This window comes from Zootermopsis nevadensis, unplaced genomic scaffold, assembly GCF_977971745.1.
Source record: "Zootermopsis nevadensis isolate Lab colony 2312 unplaced genomic scaffold, Znev_1.0 Znev_ptg000022l, whole genome shotgun sequence".
NCBI lineage: Eukaryota > Metazoa > Arthropoda > Insecta > Blattodea > Termopsidae > Zootermopsis > Zootermopsis nevadensis.
The window spans coordinates 9,139,849-9,164,230 of NW_028259154.1; the positions used below are offsets into that span (position 1 = coordinate 9,139,849).

General features: G+C 37.1%; 2 protein-coding genes across 10 annotated transcripts in view; one reads left to right on the plus strand and one right to left on the minus strand.

Annotated features, from left to right (window-relative positions):
- The window catches only part of dysc (whirlin protein dyschronic), a 250,246-nt gene that overhangs the window by 181,529 nt on the left and 44,335 nt on the right, over window positions 1-24,382 (plus strand). Inside the window, exon 13 of one of the 9 annotated variants that reach the window (XM_087353906.1) lies at window positions 448-709. The exons of the other annotated variants lie outside the window; for them this stretch is intronic. Within the exon in view, the coding sequence (XP_087210032.1) occupies window positions 448-573 (126 nt within the window). The 3' untranslated portion in view covers window positions 574-709. Of the gene's footprint in view, window positions 1-447; window positions 710-24,382 lie in introns of those variants that run through there. 9 annotated transcript variants of the gene reach the window in all.
- Window positions 3,125-24,382, minus strand: part of LOC110832167 (uncharacterized) — a 33,765-nt gene continuing 12,507 nt past the window's right edge. Inside the window, exons 2-3 of the mRNA XM_087353909.1 lie at window positions 13,841-13,975; window positions 3,125-5,718 (exon numbers count right to left, since the gene is read on the minus strand). Of these exons, the coding sequence (XP_087210035.1) occupies window positions 5,489-5,710 (222 nt within the window). The 5' untranslated portion in view covers window positions 5,711-5,718; window positions 13,841-13,975 and the 3' untranslated portion in view covers window positions 3,125-5,488. The remainder of the gene's footprint in view (window positions 5,719-13,840; window positions 13,976-24,382) is intronic.

The window sequence follows — 24,382 nt, forward strand, 5'->3', positions numbered from 1 at the left end:
ACGTATGTAAATCTTTGGACGTATTTAGCACAAACATTGTCTCCCTTGAGCGAACGTTCTCAACAAGGGAAATGATCTAGCTTGGTTATCTGTCTTTTTATATTTTTTAAAGTTTTACAATTATATTAGTGTTCCCTACGTGGATTATTTGTTTTTATTTATATTCCTTCATTTTTTGCTCTGTGTTAATATTGTTTCTATTTTGGGTTTGCCTGTACTTGGCAGTTATATTTAATACTGTATATTTATAAGTTTAGTTAATCCGTTTGTGTAATATTTTTAATTTTTATTTCATTATTATTGTATGTATTATCTGTGTTTGCCTGTTATTGGCTTCTTGCTGTTGGCAAACACGTAAATAAATTAATTGAATTGAATTGAATTGAATTTCCATCGAGACATTAAGAGTATCCTTTTCAGATGAAACGCCTTGTTATGTTAATGTAGGCTGATCCGCCTAACAGACCAGCAGGAGAAGTTGTCGAACGATCACGGCGTCACGTTTCTTGTTGGGTTCTGGACGGGACATGCATCCTGGTGACAGTATTATCATATGCAGATATTATTACGTAGCGGAAAGTGGGACAGATCTTCAGGCTGAATATTCGACGATAGACAAGACCAGAAATTCATTAAAAAAAATTGTAATATACCATCAGAAAAACCATTAGAACCGATACATAAGTTACGTTCATTTGTGTAATGTAAGACAGGCGAAAATAAACTCAAATTTATTTTATTTTGACTTAAATATTCCAGTTAAAAACCTTGTTATTTTCATATTATTGTTGACGTATCACCGAATATTATGTATGTAACGTACAGTGAATTTTCTTGTAAGTTGCTTCTGACGCTTAGAAGCTCAAACAGTTACTCATAGGCTAATCGGAACAGTGTTCAGTATTCAGGTAGCGAATTGTGGGTCAGTGAGGTTTATCCGTGACTATAATCCACTTAAGACATTGTTAACCAAATACTACTCAGTTTTGCCACATTCGGCCCACATCTTTTCAGTTTCTTCGTCCATTATCATCATACTACACATCATTTGTTGCTATGTGACAACAGTAGTTGATACAGCGTTGTAAAATACGCAAATAATATGTTCACTTATAATATTTGTAATTTTTTACAATCGCTTATCTCAAGTCGGTTCTGTACGTTTAATCTAAGGCCTGATTTGTAATAATTTATTTCGACTGTGTAAATATAAAGAAGCGCCGATTTGTAAGTGGTAAACTGTGAATGATGTGAGATTAAGAATTCGTATTCGCCTTGACGGGCTGAGATAAACGGCAAACACTTTAAATCACTGCAGCCAGCCTGTGGGCAATAAATCCAACCTAGGACGTTCCGAACACACAGTAATATAACTTACCACTTAACTACTGATATTTGATATGAGAAGTCTACTAGGCCTTAAATTAAATTACCAGTTGATACAGTATTATCAAATACAAGTTATCATTATTGAACATTAAACAGTATCTGTAAACCTACTTTCCAGTTATATTGTTTGTATTTCGAGAGTTGGCGCCATGCTATAATTCGTGTACTTATATTGGACTTTTGCCAGATTTATTTACAGTTAGTTGCCTCTTACGGTGAAAGTAATAGGGTGTGTACTGGGAAGAGTGAAAGTGTCAGAGAAAGCAATATCACATGCATCGTTGCAGTTTAAGTAGACTACATTGGTTGTTATGTTATTTTTCTGTCATTACATTCATTGTTCGTTACTGATGGTTGCTAATGTGGCGAAAGTTTGTCACTGGAGCTGGGTCATGGAATTAAACATTTCCCCATAATGGGGCGCTTTGCCTACCACGTCTTCTGTGTTTCCATGCTGTGTCATATGATGCTTAGTCAAGCGCGTAACTTAACCTTGTTCTTGTACGTTCTTCATTTGAGCGTACAAATCCTTACAGGTCTGAATCGCCTCTTTCGTTGTACTAATGGGATTCATAATAAACGCAGGTTGATAAAGTCATATTAGAAGGTCTTGTTAAGCTGAAAGCTAGAAATGTATTCTTAACGCCTTGGTCAGCCAGATAAAAGATGTACCTTTGTCTCTTTGAAACTCTCTGGAAACAGATCCACGTTTCGCCGACATGTCACCGTGGCAACGTCGCCATATCTTTTTACTGGTGATGATGCAAAGAATGTAGGACAGTAACGGCTTGTTCTCGGTAAATAATTCCAACAGTTGAGTCTGGAAACATGATTTTCAATAATTTTTACTTCTGGACTTATGGGACATTCTGTATTTATGTGAATAAGGACAGAGTGAAGTTTAGAGGAGGACAGAATAACAATATGGAGTGCCGAGACTCCAATAAAAAAGAATCTTCCAGATGACAGGTCAAGTTCAATGTTAGAATGAGTCGTCGCCATTAAAATATGATGCAGTTGTCACAGAAAAGTGGAGAAACTAACTTTCTCACACAATTGGCTCCAACAAAGAATTCTGGAGTGAAAGAAATTTCACTGTAATGGAATTAAATTATCTCAAAATGTACCCATGTGTGTCAAATAGTTCAGTTACGATCCGTGTGAAATCAGACGTTGATTCTGAGTGCTTCTCCATATTTCGTATCGTCCTAAGGCAGAACATTCCAAGGAATTTTGTGGTTTTCATCAGCACCTTAAATAGACCACGACAGCTTCCTTCCATATTCTTCCAATTTTATCTTTCAAAATAATTCTCCATTGAAACGATGTGTTTGGTACTTTATAATAATGGCTTAAGTGGAACGTAAGTTATAAGAACTTAAGTCTTTTTATCAAGTGCCAAATATTTATTTATGGTTTATATAACGATAGTATCAGTAACTCGGATTATATGGCGTCCGGTGATAGGATGATTAATGCATAAGGAGTTCGATAGGATTTGTAACGAATTAGTCGTGGTCTAATTTAAAAATTTATCGCGGACCGAAAAACAGAACTCCCGAATACGAAACAGGATTGATGCTCAAATATATAATCTATATAATTTATTCAGGAAAGGGTTAAATATAGGTTTATGATTCAGCAATTTATTAGTATGGAAGCAAGATTTCTTTAAACATGCATAAACTTGGGAATGATTAATAACATTATGTTTCGTGATTATTTTAAGTGTATCTAGAACAAAAAAATATTCCATTTATTATTTGGGTAAAAGTAATGGCAAGTAATAGTCAGAGCTTGTACAGATAATTTCATTATATAAACAACAGAACCATCATTTCCTTGTATAATTATAGACCATAAACAACTTATTCTAATTATTATTCATTAAACTATTACAATATCAACAATTCTTATCGAAATTATTATTATTATTAATATTATTATTATTATTATTATTATTATTATTGTTGGTGTCTATTTACATATCCACTGTAAGCTGAGGAAACACAAACAGGGGAAGGTATTACAAGTTTTCCGGATTTAGGTTTTCTCTGGTTACATATTTCGTATATGGCAATCATAACGAGTTCGTTTAAGTGGGATGAAATCAAACGAAACTGGAATTATGTGTGTGTTCGTTCATTTTTTGTATTAAAATTTGGAACAGATTTACCACCTTTCTCAACTGAGCCAAAAGAAGGCCTAGATTGATAGAAAGATAAGCAGTCACTTACAAGGCCTGTTTAAAAATTAACTATGTCTAGGGACTAAGCATGCTTATCTGTCTGGATTGCAGTTTAGGCCTAAATCTTTAAATATAATGTCTTTCAAACTTTCGCTAACTGCAGAGGTTCATCTCTTCATGTTTTCAAAGGCTTTGACTAATTTAATCATGTATTAAAATCACATCGGATATCCATTACCGTGTCGTTTGTCTAGGGAAATAATCATTGTTATTTTAAGAACCAGTGGAAACGACAAATACATTCTGAGAGCAAAACGCAGTTTGAACATGTTCTATTAACAGTAACCACCACACTGCCTAGAATTAATAACCATTAATTACAAATTTCCTTACAATTATTCTGCGTCTATAACCTCAAAGTCTGCATTTTTCCACAGATCATTTTGGGCTTTCTATAGGCGATGTAATTTTGAGAAAATTGCTCCAAATATGTCAATAAATGGACAGATACGATATAATAATGTCCAGAAATTTAATACCTGAACAAATTCGTGGTTTATAAAACGAAAAAACCTATTTATAAAATATCGTCAACTTGTAGTAGTAGGAGCTCTTCCGTGCGCCTCGACGCCATAGTGTCGTTCAGCGTCGACCAACTGTTGTCCTAGTATATGACACCGGAAGATCCCGAATCTCAACAGAACTCAGATATTTCCTTTTCAGGTGTGCAAAAGTGCAGTAATTCAACTAGACTCGACACTAAACATAATTTTTACAAGTCTGGGTCTCGTTTTCAGGTACGAGTCGGTGTTTGGACAACACTGTCATAATTTAGTCTATTGGCACGAGTAAGGTGGTTTCTCCGTAGCAAGTTAACGATGTATTTTTGCAAAAAAATAGACAGTGGTAGATAAACCGAACGGACAGTTCCGCTCTAAATGATCAACAGGTTTTTGTAAACACAATCCAGTATTCGGCTGACCATTTAAGACAGAAAAATTACATTCTTTGACAAGAGATTATCCACTGACTTATTTAAGAATTAAAATTATAATGTGGCTGTCTTTTGATTGTTGCGCAGTGTAATCTGGTAGATGTTTACCGAAGTTTCTGAAGTGCTTGCTGTACCCAGTCAGGATGATTACAGCCATCGTCACACTAACCACTACGAGAACAAAAACTTTCACTAAAATTATGAAATTTTACTACGTTTCGAAGTATTGCCAGCCTCCGAAACATAGTAAATCTTATAATTTCATTGTCTTTAATTTTAAATATCAGACAATGGATGTCTTCTCAATGAACCATAATAGCATTAGTGCAAAAATGTCGAAAAGAAATTTTAATAACAAGATATTAAATAGATATTTTTCATATTTAGCAGGCGGTCAGAATTTTAATTTTCTGATAAAGAGTCTGTCTATGTTTGATACTTAAGCTGTAGCTTCGTCTTCAATGAGTTTAACCTACTACAATACTTCACTGTAGTCAGAAAACAACTCGAATAGAAAACACGAGGCCCTTGGAAAAATGCCTGGATTTTCGTGGCAAACGTTTTACCTTTTCAAGAAACTTTTTCTTTGATTGTCCTTGGTACAATATGGAGAAATGCTGGTTATATTACACTGACACAATTGGAAAATTAAGTCGTCTGGGCTGATTCATGTACCGATATAGCGAAAAAGGCTAGAATAATTTGATATGAGAGGCAGTCAGTCATTAGTGTTAAAGACTCTCGACGTTTCTCTTCCACGACAAATGCACTTTTCTAATATCACACAGTCATTTCCCTAAGGAAAATGTTCATTGCATACAGACTCAAAATATCTCCGCGGAAAGGACAGCTGTTGGAGAGTATCTCACGCTGTTACCGTAGCAAAAGAAGCAACTGGTTATTCTCCGCGCAAAGCGCTACAGTTTCTCCTGGACAGCGCGCCTAAGTTCTTCAGTTGCCTTCGCGAGTTCCCGGGACGTATAATCCCCACGCTTTCCCTTCTCATCCCGTGGGTCGTCCAGGCCCCCGACACTGTAATCCTTTGGTGGTTCTGTGGGGTAGCCACCCGCATGGCGACCCGACGCGAATTTGGGCCGCGGAATGCGAACCCTTTTCACGTCCAGTAGCCACGACTCCATCTCACCGCCTGCAAAAAATTTAGGAACTGAGCCCTTACTTATAATACATTTCAGATTAATTTAACAAAATAAATAACACTAGATGTAAGTAAGAAAACTGCAGCTGTAAAGCACATTAACATTCGGTTTCAACGGTGGTTTTGTATATCTCTGAAACTTGGCTCCTTTCCAGTGGTCTTCTCGGGATATATGACATGTGAGAACGGTGATGTAATGCAACGTATCAGGAAACTGTTTCTGCCTCTGTCATCAGGTTATTTGATTGTATTTAGTCTCTTTTCATCTCTTTTTGTCTAAAGGAAAGCAAGAGATTTAACGCGTCATTTAATCTGTTAAAAGAATGTACGTTCGAGCTGAGGGAGAAATTTACATAAAGACCAAGACGCATGTGGCAGAATAATATTAGAATTAGCAGTAAATAAATGAGTTCATTTGGGAATATGACAAAGAAATTATTGGCTACGATCCGGATAACAGGTATTCAGTTCCCGTAAGAGGTAATAATTTTACTCCTGAAGATGGCTGTCTTCTGGGTTGTTGCGCCGGGCAGTCTGCTAGAAGTTTACTGACGTTTCAGAGGTCCTTTCTGCCTCCATAACGAAGATGATGGAGGCAGCAAGGTCCTCTTAAACACCAATAAACTTCTACCAGACAACCCAGAAGACAGCCATCTTCAGACTCACCGCCGTGAACTCCTCATATCCTATAATTTTACTCATCACCACGTTCAGAGTGGACCTTCGACTCCTATAAGAAGGAGATGTGTCTGTTTCATTGTAGGGCAGTTCCCCTGGAAAGACTAGGAAAAGCATGAAAATTCTCACTCAGATAATCCCCCACTGCCGATAATTAAAGCAGGAACGTCCAGAATAGAAGTGTCGATGTTTGTAGCTACACCAACCTGGTAACTGGTACTGCATAACTGGATGTAGTCAAAACGCTGGTCATCATCCAATTTTCTAGACATCAGCGTACGATTACAGCAGTTAACTGTACATTCTGTAGTTTAGTGCGCAATTCGTGTTTGGAGGAAACTCATGTTGACCTCCGTGGCTGTAACGGTGCACCGCCCTGCGTCCATCTAGCTTTATTCTCCGAGTTCTTTGAATAAAACTTAACCTCGGAGTTAGCAACAATTATATTTTATATAAGGGAGGTCCCAGGTTCGAATTTCATATTCTAACAAGTTTCATGTTTTTCCTCATCCCCTACAGGCAAAAGTGGGGATAATACTTCAAATGAAATCCACTTCGTTATGTACCGTTTCATCGCTCATTGCACTATAATTTTATATTATGCCATTTCCACAGTGATAGACGACCATTAAATGAATCAAAATCGTGATTCATGATTTTCTCTGTTATATATTCCATTTCTTTCGTCTGTATTTCCTTATGAGCGTTGTTATACTCTTTAGCCTGGTAATTCAAAGGCGAATGTTCTACGTATAGTTCGCGACTGTAATCTTGAGACTTGCGGGATGAGGAAGTGGGGTGAAGGGTGAAGGAGGAAAGCGTCTGCCTTTAACGCTTCGGACTTCCTGCTTTTCCTTGCAAGTCTCAAGATTGCAGTCGCGAACAGTAGATGTGACTAGATTCGTCTCAGGTCATGGTGAAGTTGTTGTATCTTTCAAATACGGTAATGAACATTCAGTAAAAATGAGTTAAATTTTAATTTCCGAAGAATTATTAGCTTTTCAAGAAATTCTTTGCTATATGGTGGTAGTTAAAATACCAAATGTCTTCAAATCCAGTCAAAATTAGACAGACAGGGAGGGAAATGGCATTCATTTTGAAGCCAATGTGAAATTATTCGTGTTTATCATCTGTATAATAAGCATTGTTAGTTTGTCATCATTTGCTATAAAAAGATTTTGGGCTTAAGTAATAATATTATAGCGGTTGCCATGGTAATGTTACTAACGGAAGATTACTATGCACATGTAACCTCGATATGGGATCATATTTGAGATTTCAGGACATGTAATCGTATTATATTATATAAATATGCAAAGATGCGTAATGATATTCATGATATTAGTTTATTTTAATTTTTATTTGCTGCGTTCTGGAGACAGTGCATTGAATCAAAAGGCTGTTTACCTATCCTTTGCGTGCTTATGTAGGCTACATGTACTTTGTACTTCTATACAACGCAGGAAAATAGATGTTAAAGTTGCGGCTTTTAAAATTACGCAAAGATAACCAATTATTTTAATGTTTACATTCTGCTTTGTTACACTGTTTATTTGTTTTGCGTAATGCTTTAAATTCTTGACGAGCAATTTTCTAGTTATAAACAGTCGCTCTTCGTATTTTGGTTTCCCCTGAAAGAGGAGTATAAACGAGTGACGTAATCTTGGCGCAGTGTTGTGAACCGGCCTCGTCTCTTATATAATACAGTTCTACGGGTGATGACCGCTCGCTCGCCACCTGCTACGTGAGATACCAAACGCGACACACTTGCGATTCCGTTATGCTGCTGTTATTGATGTTCGCGTTCCTTCTTTTCTTTCCCAGCAATGAATCCCTGTGCGCCATTTTGTTGCCAGTTTATGGAGATTAGAAAATTTCTTGTTATTTTAAAATTGAGGAAGTTCATTTCTGGCTGGAAAGTGATGAGTCTTATCTCCTCAATGTTAATTCTGTCATATTAAGGTAAATTTTTGTAAACAGCTACATATTCTAGTCATGAATTATATTACGTATGTAATTGTTGGTTTTCTGTATTTACTAACATCTTTTCAATAATAATATACTTATAAACGGATTGTTTATATTTTTTATGTAAGACTAAATTTTTCAACATTTTCAATATAAAGACGTTTAAAAAATGTGCAGCTTTGTGTGTTAGAGATATAAAAAAACAGTATCTTCACAACAATAATTATAATTATTGGTATAAGTCGCATGCTTTGTTTTATTATTGCTTATTTAGTCTATAACAAAATGTACGAGAAAATTGGATGAAAAATATAAAAAAATTATTTTCAGGTTTACTACCATAAATAAGTCAATGGATACACAAAACTCATAACAACATGTGTACCATATTTAATGCACATGATATGACAAAATTAACAGCGTGGAGCCAGCGGATATAGGATCTTCCATTAGATTAAACAAATGAAAAGCATTAGCCCTTGGTCTCTACGTACATTTTAAGGTTTCGAAAGGATTCGGCCTTGTAAATTTTGTTTTGCAAAATATGGATACCAAAGTTTAAATGTAAACTTCTATTCATTTCAAACGTTATTCGATAATTTGCATTCTCTTCTTTTTATGAAATGTACTGGAATAAATAATGTATCCCTCAACACTAGATACTTTTCAATGAATTCTAGCATATGAGAGTAACACAAAGTGAAAACGAAATATTTGTGTTATAAACAAATAAGATCGGTTGTCCCTAAAGTGTATAAATGCCTACATATTCTTTAAGTATTGGATCTGAAATAATTATCTATATACAAAAGAAAAATAATATAGCTACTGTTACTTTATAATTCTTTTAACAGAAGTATGTTATGCCCTTTAACGTTATCGATAATTTAAGGTAAAATAGTGAAAAGTTAGGAAGTGTTATTTTTATGGTATTTCTAAGTTAACAAATTTAATTTCAAAATACTTCCCACTCATTCCTTGCGTCTGAAGGAAGTAATTAAATACAAATAAAAATTAATTTTCTATTCTACCTTGGCTTCGTGAAAATATCTGTAATAAAATAATTTTAAAGCTGTATACACACTTAAAAATCAAAAGGAAAACAAAAAGATTTTCGGTACCATTTTGTATTCTGAAATACAGTCTAACGTTAGCAGTAATTTCAAATAAATGTTATTTATCTCACGGCACGATATTGCAGACCTGTGCATGCCTCAGGCGCATACGAGCTACTCCAATGCACGTCGTACGTATTCGTTGCCACTAACCTGGCAGGGTGGCATGAGATCACCCTTTGCAGTGGTGTGGAGATCCCCCACAATATTGAATTGGCCGTCTAATGCTATTATCAGTGTACGTCCCTTTGTACTGGCAAAGATAATTCCGTGTGTACAAACTAAAATTAAATTCTCCCAACAAACTTTGGGGTATAGGTTATTTCCCAGGCCAAATATCATCGAAATCCTTGAAGCAGCTTTAGAGTTAAAACAAGTAGGCTGAGACATGAGCGGATATAAATAAAGTATGTATTTATTAGATTTGAATTTCATGGAGTTAAAGTTGTCGATGGAGGTTATAGGACCGCGTTCACTTGTAAGTAGATATTGACATTTAGGATAAACATTCTGCCCCCATATTCAGGGCTGAAATTGAAGAAGTATGTTCCTTCGAAATGATGGTATTTTGCCTACAAGTCTTCACTGTATTGGAATAAGGTATTTATTTTTCACTTTGCGTTCAAAACGCCCAAAAATTAGATACCTGAATAACATTAAGATTTATAACCGTATATAAATGTTACTCAAGAGAGAATAGTCTTCAGATTTAAGTTCAGGCGTGAAAAAACTTAAATTGGTTTACAGCACTTGGGGAGGCGTGTGAAAACTGGGGCTACACTTGCAAATCGGCCAGACAGACAACACGACTTCTGTATGGCTGCGTGTTCATTATTTAGCAGACACGTCCTGAATTTCTTTGTGACTACTTTGCCTTGAACTTAACTCCGGCCCATTGAGAATCGTCTGACAGTGTTGCCACGTGCCAGATAATGGGTATAGGTCCAGTTGTCAGTGAACTACCTGTTCTTTTCTGAAAGGAGCAAAACTGTTAACTTAAATCTTTTTAAATGTGATATTCATCCGAGTTTGATAGACACCAGTCAAATATTTTTGGCCCTGTTGCATTCAGATGAGGTTATAGGCCGAAGTCTTGGCGTTTTTCAATATTTTGGAAACGCACCTAGAATCATGCACATCATAAACCATGAAAATGCATAATAGCTAAAACTTAAGAGTGTAATTTACGATAATGCATAATAATAAAGTCGGAATTTGTATATCCTACGTAATATTATTACAATCGAGGATGTTGCGATGGATTGGGCAAGCACATCGGATGGGGAGATGGGAAATTAAATATGATTTTGGTTTGGAAATTAACGGAAAACTGCCACTTGCAAGATGGAATTGTACGTTTGAAAATAACGCTGAGATGGAACTCGGGAGATCGCTGTGTCAAGTCACAATGTCAGGTGGTAGTTCCGGAATCAAACCCTAACAACCAGCAGCTCAAAACGACCCTACAGTAACGGTTTTTGTAAACAAGAATAGAAATCTTCGGTTTCCATAACATCATGGAAATTATTTGCAGGGGTTAGGCGGTATTCTGTGAATAAAGCGTTGAATTTTCGGGTTTCATAAAGAACAGGGAATTTCTCGATCTGCTGAAAAGCTAGCAGCTTCTGATGAAGGGCTTGTACCATGGGGTTGCAGTCCGTCACCGTTCTATACGTAACTGTTCATGGACTTACGAGAAACAAAGTCACGTGATTCGCGGTGAAACAAGAACTGGTAATTCCCGAGGAACGGGACTTACCGTGCGGGACCCACGTCACTCACACCGCTCCGCGCCACCGGTCGAGGTTCGCGAAGTCAATGCGACTTAGCGGAAAAGAACAACTATTACGTCTCTTGATTCATGAGTAACGAAATGTTTAGTCAATTTGAGATTTCAGGTTCTAACTGTGGCTAGTACAAAGATGGCTTTTTTCTGGGTTATCGCACCGAGAATTTTGGTATAAATTTACCGACGTTTCATAGAGATGCTTGAAGTTTTTATCATCAGGGTGATGAATACTGATATCGGAGACAGCAAGCAGCTCTGAAACGTCGGTGAACTTTTACTAGACTAAACGGCAAAACTCAGAAGACATTCGTCTTCAGTGAATTTGTCTGGTTCACAAAAATGATTTAATAATGATGACATAAAGGTCAAATCTGAAATCTTAAGTGGCAAATAATTTTGAAACAGTGGCAGGTTAGATCCGTATTTATATGAAGGAACAAATATTAACAAAACTTTTATCTTTAAGAACAACTGCCATCTAGCAGTTTTTGGGCATGATTTCAACGAAATTGCAAAAAAGACTCATATTTACCTTCACTGTGTCTGTCTGTGCTGCGTGTAACTGTTCGAGAAATACTGACGAGATTTTCATTAAATTTTATATTGAGAGTTTTACAAAACTTTTTTCGAAATATTTAGATTTCATTTAATGTAAGACAGTAATAACAGACACTTCACATAAAAACCTACATTCATTTCTTATCGTATAGAAAAAAGTTTTAGAGATAAATATAACATTTTATACTCAGTCAAACTTGTTATTCAGTATTGCTGTTTTAAGGCAATATAGAAGGTGTTTCACTGAACCTTCTGATTGATTTTGATCAGCATTTGTATATGTCGGGGGTCGTTGATCGTCCACTACGTGTTCTTGCTCTTTATAAGAGAAATACATTTAAACAAACTTAAAACCGACAGGCAATACCAGCGCAAAAGTATCAGAACTTTTATGTTAAGCGTACATTTCTAAACTATTTTTTTATTTGATAAGACTTGCAGTTGTGTAACAGGAAATTGAACAGGCAGCTTCAACTAATTCAACAGAATGGCTAGTTTAGGAAGACTTAGATTGACATATATCAAAACGTATACAAAATTTTGATTGGAGATTCCAATGGAAATTAACTTTTAGCCGTAGATGGGGGCACTGTAGTACTTAAAGATGTAAATAGTTTGACAGTATGAGCTTTCCTGGTGAACGGGTTTCGTAACACGATGGCGATATTTAGTGCATTACTGTATCTGGTCCGAAAGTGAAATTTGTATTGCTGTGAGATTATAAGGGTGTCTACAAATGGTAACATTCTTGAAGATTTCTGTCTTCTAGGTTGTTGCGCCGTGTAGTATGGTAGATGTTAGCCAACGTTTCGGAGATCATACTGTCTCCGTCATCAGGGCGATGGAGGCAGTATGACCTTCGAAACGTCGGTAAACATCTAACTTACTACACGGCGCAAAAACCCAGAAGACAGAAATCTTCATAATCACCGCTGTGGTAACCTCAAATCTTAAGGTAGCATTCTTCTTTTTATCGTCGCCTTTAAGACTTAAGAGCAACGACCTTTTCCTACCCTTTAAAATCTCTTTTGGTCAATCGGTAGCTTAGAATGTAAACAAGATTTTCGACGCCTTAACTTTCTCCACCAAGTGGTCTAACCTGATGCTGAATGAGGGTCAGTGGGGTTATACGTATCTACGATTTTAGCTGAGCAATGTTCCATCATGATTACATACTTCCTCCAGGAAGTCTGGAAATTGTATTCAGTTTCCGGCATAGTGGCAGTAGAACACGCCATTCGAGTAGGCTGCTGCCCTTATTACGGGCAAAATGTCAATCATATGAAACAATGATGTGGTATCTTTTATTGTTTGGTTTGTAGCAAGATGATGAGATATGAAAGATTTGCATGAAACGTTGGAAATTAAGCTTTAGCGGTCAGTTTTATTGCATTCATTATTTTAGATAGTGCCCTTGGGTAGGTTATTGAGTTCGGTCCTGACGTGTATTACGAATGCATACATATCGAAAGTCTATAGGGATACCGGCCATTGTAGCTAACTTTCTGTAGTTTTGGTCAGTCATTCAGGTGAATTTCGGGATTATACTTTGAAACAGACCACGATTACAATTTATCGTACACAATCGAAGTCTCAGCTATGCAATTTTAGGTTTCGAAACAGTGCGAAATTAAAAATTTATTTTTCCTTTTCGATGCATTATAGTTCATAATAAGAGGCAATGAACCACATCTGAAAATATCAATAAGTTGAGTATAGCTTATCATTGGCCAACGAACGTAAGTCACTTCACTCAGTATGATAGACAACGTATTCGAATTATGGGAATGTCTGCTTGTGAGGTGGCGTATGACATTTACAAAAAAAAATGTTACTGAACTTCGTAAACGTTGGTATTAAATTGTTAAACATATAAACACAGGAACTAACAATGACCGTGCAGGAAGTTCTGTTGGCCCATTGAACTATTTTCCCCCCGTTAGGTTGTGTACCGAAGGAATGACACCCATCATTAAAAGTAGTATACAGAGTTAGTGATGTTTACTTTGAAGTGATGCTAATTTTTGAAGACGAGTTGAACATCCAGAGAACGCAGTCAGCAGTTCGTAGCTGCCTGTCTTCTGTAAGTAGTACACACGCCTCTTTCTGGAAGCGAGTTTCACAACAAAACGCCTCACGTCTGTAAAGAAACAAAAGTTAAGCGGAAAGTACATATGAGTTTCGTTAACAGTACATGTCACATTAGTCTGGTGGTATATGTCGTTCCAAGAATGATCAGACAACTGGTTCTTGAACTTTGCATCATATTCCCTAACCATCAGACAAATTAATGTCTTCCTGGTTTAGATTTTTGCATATAGTGTGGTTGACAGAAGTTTTTTAAAGTAGTCTGTCTCCTAGAACCCCTGGTGAAGATAGTTTGAACCGTGGACTAGCTCATCCAGGGGTTGTAACAGAGTAGCCGCTTTGATTTTAATACAAAACAATTAGCTAATGAATTATGTCCAACAGAATATTTATAAACATTGTCAATTCATCATAAACTTTCGTATTTCCCCTGTAATTTTCTGTAGACATTATATAACACATAAATTCCCCGTGTTAACCATTCATGACTGACACTGCTTGCTATGAGCTACAGCGTCTGACAAACAACGAATTTTCAACTTCTGCGCACACAAGGTCATGCGTTCGCTTACAGTTTTGTGTGTGCACAAGAACCACGATTAAACAAGTGTTCTGTTACACATTACGGAATATCAACCCTGTCAGCCAGTTGCTAACTGCTGTCAGCTATACCACGCAGCCAACGGTGATATTATGAACACCTACATTGTATTCGCGTATTCGTAAAGTGCCAGTAATGACGTGTGTAATTGTTTACTCCTTTAAAATGTCTATTTCATTCATTTAATGTGTGTATATATGAAGATATCCGTCTTCTAGGTTATTGCGCTGTGTAGTCTGGTCGATGTTAACCAACGTTTCAGAGGTCATACTGCCTCCGTCATCAGGGCGATGACGGAGGCAGTATGACCTCTGAAACGTTGGTTAACATCGACCAGACTACACAGCGCAATAACCCAGAAGACGGATATCTTCATACTCACCGCTGTGAGAACCTCAAGTCTTACGTGTGTATATATCTTTTTGGTACATTCTGTATATAACAAATACTGCTGTTGGTAAAACTGTACACAAATGGAAAAGCAGCGGATATTTTAAATCTGCGATTGGTGACACTGCTATATCACCGCAATTGACGTCGAACGATTATGTAAGATATATTTCATCACGAAAAGACTTGTGATCGTGCAGATGTGAGGACCAAGGTGTTTGACGTGTTAACGCGGCGTGTTGACATTGCAAGTCACGACCAAGCAGGCTGGACGTCACGATCAGGCGTTTTCAACGGTAGCAAGCCTACCAATCTTTTCACTGATAAGCTCGAATTACGTCTTTCAGATAGTGGTAAGTTGTTTACACGCGATATATCGAATGCAGTGGGTATTATTGTCGAATGAGATGAAACTATGATTATAGATGATAAGATAGACAAGAAGAGATGGCTTCTGTCCTTCAAACGAGAATTCTCGTCCAGGAATATCTGGAATTTAAGCTCTGAATAACTGTCGTTGAACAGTAACACTTAAAATACTAATTGTTTTCATTTGTAAATTTTGTTTTTCAACAGTGTTCCATCAGTTGAATTCATGCGTATTGTACAGACGTACTAACTCCATGATGTGGTGTCGTTCTTGAGAAACTAACATTCGCCAGGGTAGTCAAGAAATTTCTCGCTTTATATGGAACCCGAATGTTCATTACCGTGGTCACAAAACTCTAAAAATGTTCCCACTCCTGAGCCAGATGAATCCAGTCCACACTTTCGTATTCTTCAACTTTAAAATCTTACAAGGTCTAGAAGTACCTGGGAGGACAGAACAGAAGAAAACAGAGAGGCGGAATAATTTTAGTTTAAAATATTTCACCTTTGTATTCATGGAAACAGCTTTGACGTGTGTATGGGAACTCTTCTGTTCAAATGCCACATGCTTGTGGGAAAGATTCTATCAGGAATGAGACGTATTATTATAGGCTAACAAACTGATTTTATTTTGTAAAATATTCGCCAAATACAAAGCGCAAAGGATTGTTATGTCATGTATGATACAAATTTTTGCCCAATGAACCGTCTTTTCAGAAATTCCATGAAGTACGATTTGAAATTCATATAAAGTAGGTCTTAATTAGATTGATTTTAGCAAAAATTAAAATTCCTCCAGTTTTAGTGTTGACTGACATACTAAATTTATTCAAAATCTGTTCTGAAGTTTATGTCCGTTTTGTCCACTGTGTGCATAATAGTTTGCCGAAAGATAATGTAATAAAGCAGTAATTATCAAGAAGTGTTTTAGGGTGCTGTAATCCACAGTTACGATATAGAAATCCCTTGCGCTGGAGCTGGAGAAAACATAATATTGCTCTTTGTCCAGTCGTGTCATATAGGGAAACTTGAATCGCAGTATATGGACAGTTATACGCTGTATGATCTATGGGTAGGATAAAATCGAATCCGACTGGTCATCTTATAAGGATACAATCCGAAGTTGTCTGCAGGCGGAACCTTATATGGACCTCTAAACGAGCGAAGTATCTGCTTTCTTTCGTAAGTCACTTAAGACTAGTTTAAAGCTGTTTCTATTTCTAGACTTGGGTAAGATTAACTTTGTTTGTGCGTAAACAACTTTTCTCCATATCCCCCCCCCCCCCCCAAGGAGTCAGAAGCATAACTATAGTATAGAGAACTATCTGTTAAGTTATATAACAACGCTGTTTCAACCTCAGATGGGCCGAACATCAGTTCCTTTGTTGGAAAGTTAAGATCCGTTTCTGTTTTTTAAACGCTTCTCACAACTTTAGAACACCAAACAAGGGCATTTAGAGCGGTATAAATGGCTTTGCACGCTTATCGGACTACTGAAATGGTGATTCAATTTTGTGGGATTACTAGTCCAAGCACAGATAATAAATTTACCATAAAGTATAGTGAAAAATCTTATTCTTATTTATTACGAAAACTGCGAGGACTGTACGCAGTCTAGAGCAGTGGTATTCAACCGGGGTTACGCGAATACATCTTAGGGGGTACACGAAATTTAAAAAAAATATATATTATTTTATGATAAACACTGAATAATCAGTAATGTAATTTGTTTAATTTATTTTAGATGTAGATTATATACTATGTATAACTTGAATTATACACCAACTTTGGGGGTACAACTTTGGAAGAGAAATTATATCTGGGGGTACGCGAACAAAAAATGGTTGAATACCACTGGTCTAGAGTAACGGACGTGGAGGTCTATGATGAACTCATCCTCCAACTACGAATTCAAAGTTTTATTGGTGGGTGTCAGAATAGTAACCTGGCTCTTTATAGATTCATCACAGGGATAAAATACGTTCTAAGGAAAACATTATAAACAGCCTGAAGTTTGAAACCTTACAGGAATCGTCTTTGATGCATAAATAATACTAAGCTTAGGAAAGACTAACTTAAAATGGCACAACCTGTATTATTGACAAAAGTATTAATAGAATGGTTTTAAATTTCGCACCGTTAGGTTGGTAATGTTGGTATTCAGTTCCAGTGATAAATGGAATAATGTAAGAGCGAAGTTTTAAAGCTTTGTTGGCAAAAATATATTTTTAACGTTTCTTTTACGGTTTTACAGTCATTGTTTATCAACATTGGTAGTATGCAATTTGTGATCAACTTATTGAAACAGACATCCATTACAGACGTTTTAAGTAAGTTATAACTCGACTTATATATGCGTTTGATCAGAATTTATTGTGTAAATTAATGAGCTGATTAATTTCGCGGTGGAAACTAGAATGATCCAAAGTTACAGGAAACAGAAGACAGGAATCTATAAAAATTGGGGGGGAAATGTTAAAATCTGAACGAGTAAGAGAAGAAGAAAAGTTGGGAGAAAATTATGAAAAAGAGTCTTAAGAAAGAGGAAGAGAAGGAAAATAAGACGAGGATGGAGAATAAGAAGTGGAAAACCACCAGATGATGGAAACTTGAAGACACGCACATTTGCTTCCGGCTGCAAGAGGCTACGATCACTTTTCGCCGATAAGTATGACGATGTCCTTCGCCGTCTGGAAACGTCGACCTACGGGTGCCTCGCGCGTGGGCCACAGTTTCAGAGGCAGATGAATACTGCGGGACTCCTGCCTCTTTAGTTTTTAAACAAATGATCTTTAACAGCGTTTATTACAACACATTTACAACGGAGTTGCGACCGCGTTATTTGTTTGATTGACATAAGTGAATTCTTTAACATTACATTAATCCGGGATGTGCAGAAGGCATCGTCTTTCAGTGACCTTTTTCTTCAGGCAGTCTCAAAGAGGTCAATGTCGAATATAAAATTTAGTCCAAAAGTAACTTAACTTTATTTGAGGGGATAAGTAACGAGTTTATGTATTAGTATGACTACTACAATTTGTAATGTTCATAAATTCTAAAAGCCTTAATCTTATTTTCTGTTTGTCTTTTGTTCTTTTGTTTCAAATACAAATGTCACAAAGTTAACGCACTCTGTGGGGTCATAAGCTGTTTACTTTTAATTCCTTAAATATTTACCAGACCAAAAAAATTTTGAAGCAGAATTCTGTATATTTTAAAGATATTCATATTTTGTCATGTTACAGTACGAGGGGTAGTTTTTAATAAAATCGAGAAATTAGATCCAAGTTCCGTATTTAAATATGGATTAGTTATATTAAACGATGCAGAGAAAATTTTTAATTTGTCTTAGAAACTTGGAAGCAGACCCAAATAACAATTATAACAACAAAGAGTGGATATAAAGGACTTTCATATTTTTTGTGGAACTGCTAAATATTCTCATTTACTTCATTAAGGCCTATGCCTTCGCATGGGGAGAAGTCCCTATGAAATGTCTGAAACAGATCTAGATAAAACTTTTATCTATATACTCCATTAATTTATAATCATCATATATCGTGAACTCGTGGTTAACTGTAGTCTGCCATTGTGAATATGTGAAAGTAACACTTTACTACCGGGTTAAAACTTTCTACGACACTCAGTTGCTATTGTCATAATTTCAATTAATTTCCTCACAGTTACATGACATATAATAAATTAATATTATTTGAAAGTCTAGGATTGGAGGTTCTCCCTGCGGTGAGTACGTAGATTTCTGGCTGTCTTCAGGGTTGTTGCGCCGTGTAGTCTGGTAGACGTTTATCGACGTTTCAGATGTCCTTGCTGCCTCCATCATCGCCCTGATGATGAAGGCAGCAAGGACAATTGTGCTCCAAAGTTTTCTTTTAAAAAAATATTTATCAGCTCGCATGTTGAAACTGAGCGTCGTTGTAAATTGGGTAACACTCGTGTCTCATATTCATTGGGTATGATATTAACTGGATATCCCATATTCCCTCTAGGAAAATCCTGGTTTTATAACTTTCCCATGTGAGATTTTCACGGCTGTGAGGACGATGATGATGCTCTTCTTATGGCTTTCAGCGCCGTGTAGACTCACACCTACGAGTCCAGACGGCGCCAAAATCCAGAACGTCTTTTCCAGTTTATCATTTCGCCAAATCTTGCATTCGACCCTACATAATCTACGCAGATAAAAAACTGTCGTTAAATGATCCAGTCAACTAAACCATGTTGGTATTTTTTTTAAAAAATTTAATGTAATTTCTCGTATTACTATAATTCATTCATACCATATGCTAATAGTCATTTATTATAATGAAAACAAATTTATACTTCTCATCATCTGCTGAGCCTAGAACAGTGGTAAGGCGGCTTTGAACGCTCGAACACTGAAATTGTGGGTTCGAGTCCCACTCGAAGTTTTTTTTTTTTGTACTCGTTTTTGGGTTGTATTGTCCTGCATAGGTAGAGGCCGACCTGCCAGTCCGAGGAAAACTGCCATAGTCGAAAATCTGATGTAACATTTCTCCCGAAATGCCAAGGCCCAGTGTGAGGCATAACGCCTACACATGTGCTCAGTGTTCTGTTTAACCACCTAGTCCCAATGACGTCACTCCTTCTGGTTGTAAACGATGCTTTTAACATTATAAGAATCAACTAACGACTGTCTGAGTAACTTGTTTATTATATTCCAGTCAATGTTCTTTATTAGACGTTCTTTTACATTCAGTGACTTTCGTTTATAATTTTTGTTACCAAGTTTTAGTAGGTGAATGCAATGTAAATTGATCTCTTGTGCACTTCTTGCCAAACGGAATAATTATTGTCGAATTATCTGTGTGTTAATTAAACTTTTAAAGCAGTTAAATTATATACGATGGGATAAGCATATATCTAACATGGGACTCTAAACGTTACCATCATCTACTACTACTACTACTACTACTACTACTACAGGGATTCGGCTTATTGGCCTGTTTCAGGACATTTGCTCAAGGCAACTTGTCCTTATTAGTCTTGTAAGGTGCACAATTTCTACTCAATCCTGATTTTGACTGCTAGAGCCATCTAGTAGTGAATCAGAAGAGACTTGGGTGAGAAATGGCCGCTGAATTTTTGCTTACGAAACATCTCGTTCATGCTCGTAAGATTCTTTTACATGGCGTAAATTTACGACATGGAACCGCCATCTTTACTTCCCCTCCGAACGAAGTTGCGCTTAAAGTATTGTTCTGAAATATATAGCTTGAGATTCTAATGCTCAATTTAAATATAAATAACAATGTTTGATTCGTCTGACGAAAATAGTTTATACTGGTGTGAATTGAACTGATCAGGCTCTGCAAAGTTCAATGGCCAGCTTCTGTTTTTCCGAAGGAGAACACGCATGGCTCCTTGTCAAATATGACTTGTATTTAAACCTGTTTTCAACGTCTTGTAAGTTCGACAACTTTTTTGGCAGATGTACAGGTTGTGAACACAAATGTCCTGGCGATTTCATATATTTAACAAAAACTAAACGCTACACAGGTATGAAACTTACAACGCTATAAGAAGGAGCTCAAAACATTTTTGTAACATGTGGGAAAAGTGACTTTAACTCCGTGTCCACAAGGAACGCAAATGCCGACATGACAGTAACAGCATTCCTAAACACGCAATTTCTCGAACGGTCGGAGAGGGCCGATTCCCTGGCCACCGCATTCACTACATAGTACACACACACCCCCCCCCCCCCCCCATTTCTGATTTATGGAGCTACATCAAGGATAAAATATATTTCCCGACTCTGTCAGCATCGTTGGAAAATTAAATTGAAAAAAACAAAACGCTCTCGAGAACGTTCGTGGTTCACCGCTAGATAGCGCGTATCAAAAAGGAGAATGTCGCTTTGACGCCATCTTGTTCCACATAGTTCTCAAAGTATTTAACACTTCCGAACATTCCAAGGCAAAAACAGTAAAACACGTGATTCGAACCCGTGATTCCATTATTAGAGTGGGGTTTAAGATCGTATGCATCAGACCGCGTCCCCACTATAATTTTTTTCTATTTTCGATGTTTCTGGCTTGCATTAACTCGGTTTCTTCCTTGTATGACATACTAACGGCATGTTGTGTTTATGTGTGTGTGAACATATATATACACTATTACAACAAAGAGTGTGTCCATCATCTGGCTTCTGTCTAGTTCTTTCTACAACTGTACAGTATAGAACTAGTTATAATGGACTGGATAAAGTAGGATTATTTTTCTTCAGATCCAGTTATGTTGTATCTGCGTCCATTTTTGTCTGGAAATGTTCTCTACCGGAATTACTTTAGAGCAAAAAGACAAAAAAAGTTGTGGTAAATTGCTTCTGACGAAGAGCAGGAAATTCCCATATTTTTGCTTGCTTCGTATTTTTAAGAAAATTTGACAAATTTGTGCAGTTCTATGCGTCTTTCAAGTTTAGCAACATCCCTGATTATTGCCTTGATATCATAGAATCTACAAAGACATCGTAAGGACAACATTCTGAATTAAACTTTCTTTAGATTCAATACGAAAATTCCAACATTAGGTCTTAAAATACAGGGATACGTTTCGGTTAAGTATAATATGTAAATTGAACTGACAGTAATACCAACATGACTACCGTGCTTCTTACCTTCTTACTCTTGACGCGGTAACTAGCGTCTTTCGATGTTGGCCCCTGCGGTTCTGTATGGCATGCACCGTGGAGCTATAATACGCTCAGTGAACTTGAGAGCGACCCATATTCGCCCCGCTCCCCGCTGACTCACCTACTGACCCGCTCTTCACCTACGCGATGCAGCCAGAAAAGTGTGTCAAGTAGGAATGAATGCAGGTAGTTGTCAGGGTGCCAGCCTGCTTTTCATTCCAGTTTACACGCCGAGAGTCACAAAGTGCTAGTGCTAGGCTCCATAACTTTCGTTTTCATTGCTTCTCTAGCAGGCTTGTTTATTAACGTCGCAGTATCAACTGCAGAAGTTATAGTGTCGAATGATTTAATAAGGTACTACCGTTAGCAAAGAGGGTTTGACAACGCTATGGAAACTTCGCTCGTAATAACCACACTCCTGATCAAAATTCGAACGCTGTATTAACGTAATATGAACCTAAAGAGCTCCATCAAACTTTTCTTATGTAGTTTTAGCACGAAAACCTTTAATGGGAGGCTGTGACAGGTGGCCTCCGCATTCAAACTATGGATCAAAGTATTAGAAAACACAGAAGAGAGTTATATGATAATACCGAATAATTAACGACATAAAACTGCCATTTCTTATCTATTAACCTTATCCCACAAAGGGCCCTTAATCCTATGTGGCTATGTATTCCCATCTAAACCTATTCTCTGATCAAATTATAATAAGTACGAACGCAATGCCTTTGAAGGCAGGGCGATTTAATATAATACGTTACATCGGCTCTATGAACATTTATAAGTAGTGCCTAAGAAGTGAAACAACATATGGAACACACCAGATCTCTGCCTATATTATCGGTTCGCATTAATGACGAAAACTAATGCGTATTATATGTAGGCATGTTATGTTTGTGATAATGGTAGGTGATAAGCAGTGTGTATTTAAACATACTATAAATTATCAATATAGCGAACGTAGAGCTTTGTCCGCCAGGATGTTACACGGTTTGTAGGACTAAAAATATATACAGCCTAAAGACCTCACTGTATTTGACCACGTTTATAATTGCACATGTAAGGCCTTTTAATTATGCTTAGGATTGTACTAATACAGAATGTCGACAAATTTGAAGAAGTTGACGAAAAATTTATGTATGATCTTACTTCACCACATGTGGAAAAACTTTAATATTGTGTAACCTTTTAATGCATGCGTTTTCTCGTGTGTGTGTGATAAATAATTACACGCCCTTAAAATTGTCGGTTAATGTATGCACGTTGTCTGTATATCATCTTTAATATGAGTTAATTACCCTGTTACAGGCATTTAGTAAATCGGAAAAGTAAGTTCATATTAGAACTTTATTAATTTATTCCTTGCATCCGCGTCTTGCCTTTCAAAGTGGCTTTTTCCAAGTGTCTCTACTACAAAACTGCTAATGAGTGTTCGTATATTCATGTTAATAGCCACGGTGGTCTAGCGAACGCTGGCCTTGTAATCCTGGGGTCTCGGGTTCGATTCCCGGCGGTGCCCGAATTTATAACTTGTGTTGGGCAAGGCCGTGGTCTAGGCAACACGGAGTTTTCCTCCGTGGCATCCCAACAATTACATTCACACACAGAAGAAGGCAATGGCAAACCACTTCTGGATCATCTGCCAAGAACGTATATGAACAGGTCCCAGTCCGAGAAAAGGATGGAAGGATCCTGTTCATATGGACCTGTCGTTAGACAGAACACTAAATAAAAAATAATATTCATGTTATTTACCTAGTCATCTTCCTTAACCATTAAGTTATGAAATTACTCGTTATATAATTTTCAGAATCTCACTATGTATATACAAACAGGCGCTTCGCCATCATGTTTTCATATAATTTCATTGTATCTTCTCAAGATTTTGAAGAGTTTCACAGCTCCTAACCGGGATCCGTTCCGTAACACGAATGTGACATGGGAATAAAGTTCCCGAAATACGCAAACAAAACTAAACCAAGTTAAACTAACTACCTTTACTCCGAGATGAATCAAATGTTACGTCAGAGAAGCCCTAACTCAGGATAGTGGGTCGCTTGATCAGGGTAATCGCACACCTAACAGCGCGGTGATAGAAGCGTATGGAACCAATGGTGGAATATCAGGACAACGCCGAAGACTCGGAGAACAACTCGCTCCAGTATCATTTCGTCCGCATGAACATCGCTCCAGATCACCCGTGGCGGAACCCATGTCTCTGCAATTAGAAGTCGCGTCTAACAAACCGCCTGAGCTATGACACGGCCTTCAGACATTCATGGACCCAGATTGTGGAAATAAAGGTGTGTTCGCTTGAGTTGGTAAACAGCAAAGTGTGGCCAGTTTTGGTGTCACCCATATCATAACGGTAACTGTATCGGTGTTAGAAAAAAATGTTACACCGCTGGCACGCTTTGTCTCTG